We start from the raw sequence: 12,894 nt of genomic DNA on the forward strand, positions 1-12,894 counted from the left end.
TGAAGAATCAGAAAAGCTTAATAGCCTAAATAATCTATTTTAAGTCTTCAAGTAAAAGGTTAAATAAATGTTTACTTTTAGCCTAACTTTACACTTGTAAAATATTTAGCCAAAAACGAAAAAAGATTGAATAAAAAACATCGGACTCTTTTCTCTCATAATATGTAAAAACAAACAAAGAAACAAACAAAAACAAGAATAACAGTTTCATATTTCAAAGAAATATGGAATCATCATAGAAAATACTACTCCCGGTACACAAATCATCATACACAAATCAAACTCAGCATGTCTTGCATGTCCCATCACGCAGTTCATCTGATGTAGGCTACAGCTTTGCATATTAGTTACAATTTTTCTATTTGGTTGTTTCATATATTTCTTGCTACTGTAGCTGTCTCGTGCAGAGTACAACAACACACTTCTCTTGCCCACGGAGCGCCGGCGCGATCCCTTCCATTGTTTTCTGATATTTTGGGTTTTTCCAATGAAACACAAATTATGTTATTTATAAAAAATAAAAAATCTTCTTGTAATAGTGAGTGAAACACGTTGCATCATGGAGGTTTTTTTCTTAGGCCTTTTAATAATAAAATAAATACAAATAAATAAAAATTTCCTCAATGTTGTTTTAGACCACATATAGCCAAAATGAGTATTTTAGGGGCCGCCCACACATTCGAAACAAATTTAAATAAAGCATAAACTAAATTAAGTTTTACCCTTAAAAATACAAAAAACTCTTAGCCTAACTAATTTTTCATTTTCTTAAAAAAAGTTATTTGTCTTTGTTTATTTTCAAGTAAAATAATTAAAAATAATGTCTTTATTTATTTTTTTCGATTTGGTTAAGTTAGACAATGAAATAAGTGTTTTTTTTTTTTTTTTTTTTTTTTTTCGACGTAGGCTAATTAATTGAACGAATTACACGGACAGATGCTGCACAACTTTCCGTTTCTGACACGCGCTTGTCACTGAAAAGGAGGAAAGCAAACGGAGACTTAATTTGAAATCACATTGCTCCTACTAAGTGATTTCAGTGTCATTCAATTCAATGCAATCAATGTCTAATATTTATAAACCGAGGCAGCAAATGAAACTTTTATCGGCACAAACAATTGCGATTGCGACTGTTTGGTGAATGAGCTATAAATGACATACAATTTGATTTGCAGCCTGATTATTATCGAAATATAGCCTAACAGTCAATCTAAACATCTAAACATAAAGTAGTCTAATCTAAACACCTTGGCCTAATTAACTGGTTCCAGTCAAGAAGGGAAAAACAAGGACTCAAAATCATATGAATTAATTTATAAACAACACTAATTTTATCCGTTAACTCGTTCTATTTAATGTAACAATTGCAATTCACTTTATACAGTGTATTTATGTTTTTTTTCTTCATTATTATTGTTTTATTTAAAAGAAAATTGCCTTCGCCTATAGGCTACTTTACATGGACAGTGATTAAAGTCTGTGTTTGTTTGAAAGGTGTATTGTTAGATGATGAAATAATCTGAGCATAAGCAGTTCCACAAGAGGCCTGTTAGTTGCAGCGTTTTATCGTTGTCCGCGGAAGATGCGAATCGATGTGTTCAAATGTTATACACGCGTTCCTCTGAGTTTCTTGATTGCACAATAATTAATAAAAGAATTCCCTTCTCTGACGTGCCAAACAAATTTTAAATTAACCTGTAAATTACCCTGCACACATGATTTTTTTTTTAGTCTCAGTGCATACATCTTTTCCGTATGCAGACCTTCCTATGCATTGTTAAACGTTTTTGAAGGGCGCAGAAAGACGTTAAACATGTATTTGAAAATTTACCATGCAATTGTATAGTATTTTATTATTATTATTTATTCAAATATCTGTCCCAGTACTATAGCACAGCATAGAACACGCCTGGTTCCAGAAGTAGTCAGGTAACATGTAGGCCTAAGTGGTTGTGACAATATCTGGCACAAATTTAGTCCATTTAAGAAGGGGTCTTCGTACTTTTCAACGGCACAAACCGGGACAAACGAACAGCACCATTTTGGAACGATTTAAGATGACGGGGAGGAGATTTTTTTTTCTTTTTAATTTTTTTTTATTAGGCCTATAATAATATAAAAAAAAAAAAAATTAAAAAAAAGGGTAATCAATTACAGGGATTCTTTTAACGGCACAAACCGGCACAAATCGAGCACAAACGAACAATACCGTGTTGGAGCAATATGGATGGCATGGGGTGTGGAGAGTTAGGCTACATAACTGTTCATAAAACATTTTTTCGTTATATTTAAGAAGAGGTCTTAGATACAGTGTTTGTTTTAACGGCACAAACCAGCACAAATCGAGCACAAACGAATGGTACCGGTTTGAAACGATTTGAACGACATGGGGTGGAGAATGACGTCACAGCTCCCAAATTATATTTGTTATATCTGTGGAAGGAAAACAGTTACAGTGTTTGTTTTAACGGCACAAACCAGCACAAATCGAGCACAAACGAACGACACCAGTTTCGTGCGATTTGAACGACATGGGGTGGAGAATGACGTCACAGCTCCCGAATTATATTTGTTATATCTGTGGAAGGAAAACAGATACAGTGTTTGTTTTAACGGCACAAACCAGCACAAATCGAGCACAAACGAACGACACCAGTTTCGTGCGATTTAGACAAAGTGGGGTGGAGAATGACGTCACAGCTCCCGAATTAAATTTGTTATATCTGTGGAAGGAAAACAGATACAGTGTTTGTTTTAACGGCACAAACCAGCACAAATCGAGCACAAACGAACGACACCAGTTTCATGCGATTTAGACGAAGTGGGGTGGAGAATGACGTCACTGCTCCCGAATTATATTTGTTATATCTGTGGAAGGAAAACAGTTACAGTGTTTGTTTTAACGGCACAAACCAGCACAAATCGAGCACAAACGAATTGCACCGGTTTGAAGCGATTTGAACGACATGGGGTGGAGAATGACGTCACACGACCAAAAAAATAATGCTTAATATCTCAAACACCAAACCAGCACAAACGTTCGTTTTTGCGGCACAAATCAGCACAAACGTAGCACAAACGAATGACATATTTTTGGGGATTATTTCGCTTTATGGGGTGCCAACTTCACGGAGGTACCAGACCTAAATATGTTTGAGCCACTTTGGGGTATTTTGGAGGAGCAAGTCAGAAAACGTTTTCTTCCACCAGCATGGCCACTGCTGGAGAAAGAATGGCTCAAAATCCTTCTGGGCACTGCAAAGTTAATCTCAAGATTAATTGATGCTGTATTGGCTGCAAAAGGAGACCCTATACCATACCAATAAATTCTATCTCTCAGTTTCATTGAGGTATTGTGTATATATATATATTTTTATATATATATATATATATATATATATATATATATATATATATATAGTTTTTTTTTCTAGTCACGGTTTGTAAAAAAAATAAAAGACCACAGCTGGATGTAATCAGAGTCACAACTGTGCTGAAGGTTCACTCTAACTGCGTAAAAGGGGTAGTTCACACTGTTACGCCTATTAGCAAGTCTCTTGGTATAAAGTGAGCATGTTAGCACATGTGGCACATTATGACCTTCTGCAGTGACCTCTATGAGTTCAAATTGCTCAAAACATCAGAAAGAATGCTAACAACGACACATGTCTCATCCTTCTGTCAACATGAGTTTGAAAAAGCACTCTAAACTGAACCAGGATTGTAGATAGCCTCAAACAGAAAAGCCCAGGGCTTTGTCTTTCAAAGTATGCCATTCTTTTTATGCATCATAAGTCGACTCAAACTCCTTTTATGTAATATTATACCATGGTGCTTATAATAAAACATTTTATTTATTATTTTTGGGTTGGAAACGGAGAATCAGTTCTTATTCAGCCAGTTCCATTTTTCAAACGGTTTGTGTAAGGAATATCTGCACTATTCAGCGATGCCATGGCTGTGTCCAAAAGCTGAAAAATGCTGCCTCTGCAAAGCCTATCTGAAACCAATGCTTGTGCAACATCCTGTCTACTGAGATACCTTCATCTGATCGATTTTGGAAGGCTGCATAGATGTATCCTTCGCTGCTTATGTTATCCCAGTATCCTGTGCATTCAATTCACACAGTTGTTGTACCGAAATCTTACTCGCAGTGAAATTTTGACTCCCCTGTAATTCGGTGGGGAGGATGCTAGTCCCTAATCTCTAAAACCCACACCTAATCCTAACCCTCACAGGAAGACACAGGGGAGTCATAATCTCATGGGGAGTCAGATTTTGATACCACACTGTGACATTCGAGCTAAAGAAATAAAATTGCCATCTAAAAGCTGTGGTTGGTTTTTAGTTTGTGTGTAAATGTAAATTTTAGATCAACTTTTTCCACTTTTGAAGTCATTTCTAGCAAGAAATTAGTATTGTAGTAATTAAATATTCACTTAGTTATCACCAAAGCTGTCTCTTTTTTGTTGTAGATCACTGTTATACTGCCTCAGAAACCTTTTGTGAGGTACTTTCTTGTGCAAAGCCTGCAAAGTTATTGCCTGATAGTCAGATGCTTAAGATTTTGAATGCAGCCTTAATCTGCTGTGCAAAACAGTGTGAAAAACCTGATTCCCGAACGAATGACTATATGAGGTGGTCCTTTTTAGTAAATCATAAACATCGCGACCAGTTTAGTCTGATTCCAGAATGAATGACTCTTATGAGCCAGTTCTTTTTAGTAAATCGTAAACATGCAGCATGACCAGTGTAGTTGGTAGTGCAATACCTGAATGAAAGACTTTTATGAGCCGGTTCTTTTTAGTGAATAACAAACAGAGAGAGTAACCCAATTCCTGAATGAGCAACTCTAATGAACCAGTTCTTTTTAGTAAATCATAAACATACAGCACAACCAGTTTATTCCGATTCTTGAAAAAAAGAGTGTTATAAACTGTTTTTTTTTAGTGAATCACAAACAGCGTGACCAGATTAGTCCGATTCCAAAATGAACGAGTCTTATGAGCCAGTTCTTTTTAGTTAAGCAAAACAACTGAACAAATGACTCTACCAGACAATACCAGCTCAATTTTGCTAGAGAATAGCATGACTATACTGGTCCACCAGCTAGACCAGCACTATACCAGCTCTAACCAGCATAAACTAGCCTAGACCAACATGGAATTCATTAATGCTGGTTTATGCTGGATTTTTCAGCAAGAACCAGCATTTGATGATACACATTATTATGATCAGTAGTGTTTTATAAATATGTATTAAATATTCATTTGTCACTTCTAAAAAACCTTTGTGTAAAAAACTTTTACAACATTTTAAAAAAATTTATTTTGACATGAAGGATCTAATCACTTGGAAATTGTATCAGTAAATCCTTTAATGATTTCATTTTTTTTTTTTTTTTTTGCAAATCTAATCTAATCTAATTTAAAAATCATCTAGCTTCATTCATTTTTCATTTTTCGTTTACAGCATGTTTTATAGCACACATATCTGATTATTGCAACTATAGAAAGCACAAACACAGCAACAATAGTTAAAAGAACCAAAACCACATCCACAGAATGGTACGAGTACCATGGCATCTTGTAGAACTCGGAGCGCAGGTGAGTTGCACCTTTATTTCTGATCACATACTCAATCCAGAAGATAGCTGAGTCCAAAGGCCTCATTGGCTGGTCCCTGTGTAGACTTGAGAGTCTCTGCATATTCTTCCTGTAGGAGGTGTCACTAAGCAATTCCCGTAGGGCTTGTCCAAAAGTATGGCCACTGAACTCTGACAACTTAAGTATCTTACCTGCACCTCTCTCCTGAACACGTAATAAGTTGTCAAACTGGTCAAAGAACAAAGGGATGCCCAAGATTGGTACCCCATGGTATATGGCCTCCTGCACTCCATTGGTTCCTCCGTGGGCTACGAAGGCTTTGATCTTGGAGTGTCCCAGGAGGTCATTCTGTGGTATCCAGTCCACGATTAGAGTGTTGTTTCCCACAGTGGATGGGCGATCTCCAAGGTGTCTCCAGATGACTTTCTGAGGTAAACTAGCAAAAGCGGCCGCGATATCGTTCGCCATGTCGGCAGGGAGACTTTTAACAAGTGTTCCCAAAGACATAATAATAAAACCGTGCTCTCCTGAGCTCTGCACAAATGTGTCCAGATCTGCAGGAAGAGGCTTGGAAGGTTTGCATTGAAATCCACCCATGTAAACAACATTTGGCATTGTTGGTCTCGGAAACTCGAAGACAAAATCAGCCCTCATGAGCCAGATATCAGCAGCTTGAATGAGGCTAACGATGTCTGTTTTGAAATCCAAATACTTCTCTATTAATGCATCATAATGCGGACCCACCACAAATCTGTCCTGGAAGAAAATAAAGCTTTGAAATAAAACATTTTTAACCCTTTGAGTGAAACTCATTTTATCTGTATGACCAGTGCCTGGTAAAGGTACGTAAGACATTGGAGATGGTGCTATAACAAAATGTCCTTCACCACTGGTGATCCATCGTACATTTAGAACAAGAGGGAGTTTTAGATAATGAGCTAAAAACACCCCACCTGCTATGGCAGGATCGGTGAGCACCAGGTCGTAATGTTCATTCTGAAGTCTTTTCACAAGTGTCTTGTCTTCTAAAATGGCCGACACCATTTTACAAGAAATATAATGTGCTTTTGACAGCATCATGAACAAATCGACCTGGAGCTGCAAGAATGACAGTCCAGAACCATCACCTCTCTCTATTTGCATCACTTTCCATAAATACTCTTCAAAAAAGTTCTCAAATTCATTTGTTTCATCTGGGATTGTTATGGAAGTGTAGAGAGGGGACTTTTCCGTGATGTACCAGCTGGATTTGGGACGGATGATGGTGATGTTGTGGCCCCTGGAGTGCATCTCTTCTATCAGGACTTTCATATTGACCCAGTGGCTTCCATCGACAGGATACAGTAAAACTTTACCTCCGCTGCAGCTCAGGGTGATAACAGACAAGGCCAAAAACAATCCAATAATGAAATGCGACTAGTGACTTCATTGTACCTGACCAAAAAGTAAAACAAAACAAAAAAAAATATGAATATATTATTAATTATTCCTCATTTGCACTAACAAATGTACAAATTATTAATGTACAAAACTAAAACAACTAAATTGTTACTAACTGACAAGACTCTTACCTTAATTGTTCATGCATGAGTAAAAGACAAACACTTGATCATTCCAGAACTCCATTCATCTGAGCCACTAGGTTCAAATTCTGCCCTTTGCCAAGACTTTACAAAGTCCACTTAAATTATTAACATTCAAATCAATAATTAACAAGCAGACACTGCATATGGTTAAAGGTGCACTCAGACATATATATTCTTTCGGCAACATTATGTTCATTAGTTAACTACTTAAGTAAACATGAATTAAGAATGAACAATACTTCTACAACATTTATTAGTCTCATGTTCATGTTAATTTCAACATTTACTAATACATTATTAAAATCAAAACTTGTATTTGTTAACAGTCAATGCACTGTGAACTACCAAGAACAAACAATGAACAACTGTTTTTATTAACTAACAGTAACAAATTTGTTAGTTCATGTTATATTAATATATTAACATATATTATTGTTAACTAATGAAACCTTATTGTAAAGTGTACCATTTTTTTCTGTAACACTCTTGGACTGTTGCAGTAATATTGATACAGTTCAAAAGTTTGGAGTGTATCAGTATACTCAGATACACCCAACTAAAGTGTCACCTATGTCAATAATCTTTCTGTAACCACAAGCTATTGAGAAATGCATGACACACTTACTCATGATCTCACACACATTACCTGCACACTAAATGCTTACTTTTAAGAGAAAGCTGTACAAGTGGAGACAGGACTGATCCTCCACTGATAGATGGAAATATCCGCTGGCCCTCAGGATAAAGTGTGAATCAAAGTTGAAAGAATGAAAGGATGAAAAGGGGTGACATAATGAATAATAGTAAAAAATAACTCTAGCTTATTAGAGATGTGGCCTAGCAGTTGCATGAGCTCAGACACGTTAAGCTGTGCTCCTTATTAGGGCTGCACAACGATTAATTGTTAATTAATAATTATGTATATATAAGTACATGCACATACATGTATATATTTAAGAAAAAAATTATATTTATATATAAAATATATATAAATATGTATATTTATTTATACATGTATGTGCATGTATTTATATATACAGAATTATTATACACGGAACACACACATACAGCTCTGGAAAAAATTAAGAGACCACTTAACATTGATTTCTGAACTTGGAGTGGTCTCTTAATTTTTTCCAGAGCTGTATTACGTAAACACAGACTTTTATTTTGCAAACAATTAATCGCGATTAATCGTTGTGCAGCCCTACTCCTTATGTGGTGGTGGGAAGTTCAAGTCTAGCTCATTTAATTTAGGGTCATCCTCTCTGTACTGTCTCTGTCAAAAATGCCAAAAGAAAGTAATATACATGTCAAAATTGTCACATGTTTTAAATGTTATTTTATTTCTACATAAAGTAATATATAGTTACCCATATGGTAAATGTATTTATATAGATAAATTGATGTTAGGGTTACACTTTATTTCAAGGTGTCTTTGTTACTAAGTACTGAGTAATAATGTCATAAACTTTTAAAAATACATTTAACCCTATAAAGCCATATTTGATATGCAAAAAGTCCTCTAAATAATCAGTATGATCAAAATAACTGAAAAACCTCTTGTACATAATCTTCTGCATGCCTTCTGTCATCTGATTGATGGTTTATAGTTTTTTAGCAAGTAAAAGTTTTTTTTTTTTTAGTATAATTCTATACACACCTGCCATCAGGTCATGGTACACGTGCCTTTTTGCTGTGAAATCTTTACTGATTTTACTTTGATCATAAAACTAAGCATTTAAATATCTTACTGAGACATATTATTGGAAGATATAGAGTGACAATTTTATTTAGAGTGCATTTTATAGTCCGCTACTGTGATAAAGGTCTCAATGATTTATATTACAAGCTATCAGAATTTAATCATACCTTTTGGCCATATACTGTAAGTATCAGCAACTGCACCAAATTGCATATTTTTGTTCAGTTTGGGCCTCTGAATAAAATTGAGGTGTTTATTCCTCCTGAAGTATGAGCTCCATATTCTCCTATTTATTTATTTTATTTATTTATTTATTACAGGGACAATGCATATTAATAAACATTTCTGTCAATATGCCAAAGTTAGCCAGAAGGCTATTTTTCACCTGTAGTCCCTAAGAAGGATGGTATAGTCACCCTAAAAGAGAGTATATCATACTATTTTTTATATTGTTCTAAATGTTCAATAAACTGCTCTATTTTTTTTTTTTAATCAGATTTTTCTGAATACTACTTCATATGTCAAGCTTTACAGGCTTAAGTTGTAGTGAACTATTCATTTTGGTCTAGACTATTTTATGAAGGTCATGAACTCTGAAGGCTATAGCTCCCAAACCCAAGAAAATAAAAGAAATCCCTCACAAATTAGACATTTGAGGTAATATTATATAAACCAAATCAAGGTAGTGCAACAAGATAGCAAGCTTACTCAGATATGCCATGGTAACATAAAGATTAATAAGCAGTGTTTTGTCCCTCAAGGGTTGTATCCACTCATCCACTCACCCCCAACCCCCCCCCCCCCCCCCCCCCAATTTAATGTCATCTTTAAAACGTTTGGAGCAAAACATAATGCCAAGATCGTAATGCCAAGCATCATGGTTTAAATTACACGGTCTTACACAATATCTCTGTGTTCGCCGGTCACAAAATTAACCATATAGCTGGACACTTTCTCTGGATCTCACTATTTCCTTCTTCCAACATTAAGACAATGACAGTGAGCAATCCAAGCAGTCAGGGGCAGTAAACTGTCTTAGCTGCATGATTTCATTCTTGGATTGAAGCCATTTGTTTTACAGGGCCATGGCAAGACCATCAAACTTGTGTCATTAAAGGGATAGTTCACCCAAAAATGAAAATTTGATGTTTATCTGCTTACCCCCAGCGCATCCAGATGTAGGTGACTTTGTTTCTTCAGTAGAACACAAATGGTGATTTTTAACTCCAACCGTTGCCGTCTGTCAGTCAAATAATGCTAGTGGATGGGAACTTCTACTATAAGATTAAATAAAACATGCACAGACAAATCCAAATTAAAGCCTGCGGCTCGTGACGACACATTGATGTCCAAGACACGAAACGATCGGTTTGTGCGAGAAACCGAACATTATTTATATTATTTTTTACCTCTAAAACACCACTATGTCCAACTGCGTTCAGCATTCGCTTAGTTAGGTCTGATCACGCTCTGACAACGGCAGTGATGTCTTGTGCATATGCTTCAACGAGTGCGAGACATCACTGTCATTGTCAGAGCGCGATCAGACCTAACTAAGCAAATGCTGAACGCAGTTGGTGTTTTAGAGGTAAAAAATTATATAAATAATGTTCGGTTTTTCGCACAAACCGATCATTTCGTGTCTTAGGACATCAATGTGTCGTCACGAGCCGCAGGCTTTAATTTGGATTTGTCTGTGCATGTTTTTTTGACACTTACAGATTGTGTTCCCATCCACTCACATTATTTGACTGACAGACGGCAATGGTTAGAGTTAAAAATCATCATTTGTGTTCTACTGAAGAAACAAAGTCACCTACATCTTGGATGCGCTGGGGGTAAGCAGATAAACATCAAATTTTCATTTTTGGGTGAACTATCCCTTTAATCCCTTTCAGACTTTTCCCAGAACAGTTTTATCAGTCACATGAGCTGCATTTGGCTATTTTGTGCATTTTGCGGAGATGTGCATACAGTTGCACTGAACCTGTGTTAGGCTTATGTTTGGTGTCAGTAATAATTTTTTAAATATTATTACTTTTATTCAGCAAGGACACGTTAAATTCAAAAGTGTCACTAAAGACTATTATAATGAAACAAAATATTTCTCTTTCAAATTAATTCTGTTCTTTTTAACTTTCTTTTCATCTAAGAATACTGAAAACAATGTATCATAGTTTTCCACAAGATATGTAGCAGCACAACTGTTTTTAATTTTGATAATAATAATAAATGTTTTGTGTGCTATTATAATGATTTCTGAAGGACTGTGTGACAATGAAGACTGGATTAATGATGCTGAAAATTCAGCTTTGTCATCACAGGAATAAACTGCATTTTAATATCAAAATAGATGTGACGAGCAGGGTGGGCGAGAGCCGTGAGGGAACGGCGCGAGGCCGGTGACGCGAGTGATAATGAGCGTCACCTGCGAGGCGTGCCGGCCTCGAGTCTCTCACGGAGGAGCTCCGGAGGCATAAAAGGAGGAGCGACTACAGTGAAGGACGAGAGAGGACCAGGCCTGGACTTTATTTTATGTTTTATTATGTTTGTGTGGCCAGCAGACGTCCGCGAGGGTCTGCCGGCATTACTTTCGTTTTGTTCTTTGTTTATTTTACATTAAAGTTTGTTTGAACATTCGCCGGTTCCCGCCTCCTTCTTCCCATATCTACTGACCATGTTACAATAGACAACAGTTCGCCTATTTAAAATCGTAATACTATTTCACAATAATGCTGTTTTTAGTGTATTTTTGATCAAATAAATGCAGCCTTGGTAAGCACAAAAGGCTTCTTTTAAAAACATGAAAAAACGTACCAATCCTAAACGTTTGAATGCTAATGTACTTTCATTTGAGGTGAATTTCAATTTAAAAAAGGACTTCAGTGGAACATTTTTTTGTCAGGGAACGCCTCTAAGCAGACGTAATGCTTTGTCATAACGTATTCAAAGATTTTGTACTCTTTTTTTGTCTTTTCAAATTTGAAAGGATCTTCATCATAGAAACTCAGCTGTTTCTAATTACAAGACCTCAAGTGAATGCATCTCACTAAAAAATGTTGGGTTAAAAATAACCCAACAAGTAACCCAACTATGGGTTAACATAGCACCTTCCCAACTGTGGGTTATTTTTAACCCAATGGTTGGGTTAAAAGCCAGTTGGGTAAAAAAATAACCCACAGTTGGGAAGGTGCTATGTTAACCCATAGTTGGGTTACTTGTTGGGTTATTTACTATGACTATTAACTTTTATTCATGACATTATTTTAATATATACAATACACTTTGTTTTCTAGATTGTTTATTTGTATAAAATAATATGTTTTAACAAATATATTTTAAATTACAAATGAAATATTGTGGAGCCATTTAATGTAAATATAAGTGTACATATTAAATTCAAAACACACAAGTGTAAATCAATTCAAAACCTATGCAAATTCCTACAAACAGTACACATTCAAAACCTACAAACATGTACAGAGTAAACTCAAAACATAAAATATGTATACAGAACACAAAAATTCAAAATGAACACTATTTAAACCTACACAAGTGTACAGTAAATATTAAATTCAAAACCTATACATTTGCAAACAGTACACAAACTCAAAACATACATAAAATATGCACATATACAGAACACACAAATACAAAATGAACACTAAATGAAAAACTATGAGGACACAAATTCATAACATTAAATCCTTTAATAAATAAACATATCACGCGTACAGCAGGTGCTTGAGGTCCGCAGTGAGGTTGGCCACAGGTAGGAATAATGGAATAGGACTCCGGTTCTATTTTGTGGGTCAACACTGTACATTGTATGCATTGATGTGTTGTAAACATACCTTAAGTAATAAAACCACAAATATGTTGGACCTGATGATGGTCAAAGTTCTTAAGGAGGCAGCATTGTTGAAGGAACCCCTCTTAATAGTCAACATTTGAAGTGGATCCAAAAAAAAAATATATATATACATAAAAAACTTGG

The 12,894-nt window shown here is 35.6% G+C and overlaps 1 protein-coding gene across 1 annotated transcript; it reads right to left on the minus strand.

The window, feature by feature from the left end:
- Positions 1-5,442: 5,442 nt before the first annotated feature.
- ugt5d1 (UDP glucuronosyltransferase 5 family, polypeptide D1) lies at positions 5,443-7,227 on the minus strand. The gene is made up of 2 exons (XM_067399323.1): positions 7,178-7,227; positions 5,443-7,040 (listed from the first exon to the last, which is right to left on the minus strand). The coding sequence occupies exon 2, from the start codon at positions 6,915-6,917 to the stop codon at positions 5,445-5,447; it is 1,473 nt and encodes a 490-aa protein (XP_067255424.1). The 5' UTR covers positions 6,918-7,040; positions 7,178-7,227; the 3' UTR covers positions 5,443-5,444.
- Between the last annotated feature and the right edge of the window lie 5,667 nt (positions 7,228-12,894).

Source organism: Chanodichthys erythropterus, chromosome 10 (assembly GCF_024489055.1).
Source record: "Chanodichthys erythropterus isolate Z2021 chromosome 10, ASM2448905v1, whole genome shotgun sequence".
Classification (NCBI taxonomy): Eukaryota; Metazoa; Chordata; class Actinopteri; order Cypriniformes; family Xenocyprididae; genus Chanodichthys; species Chanodichthys erythropterus.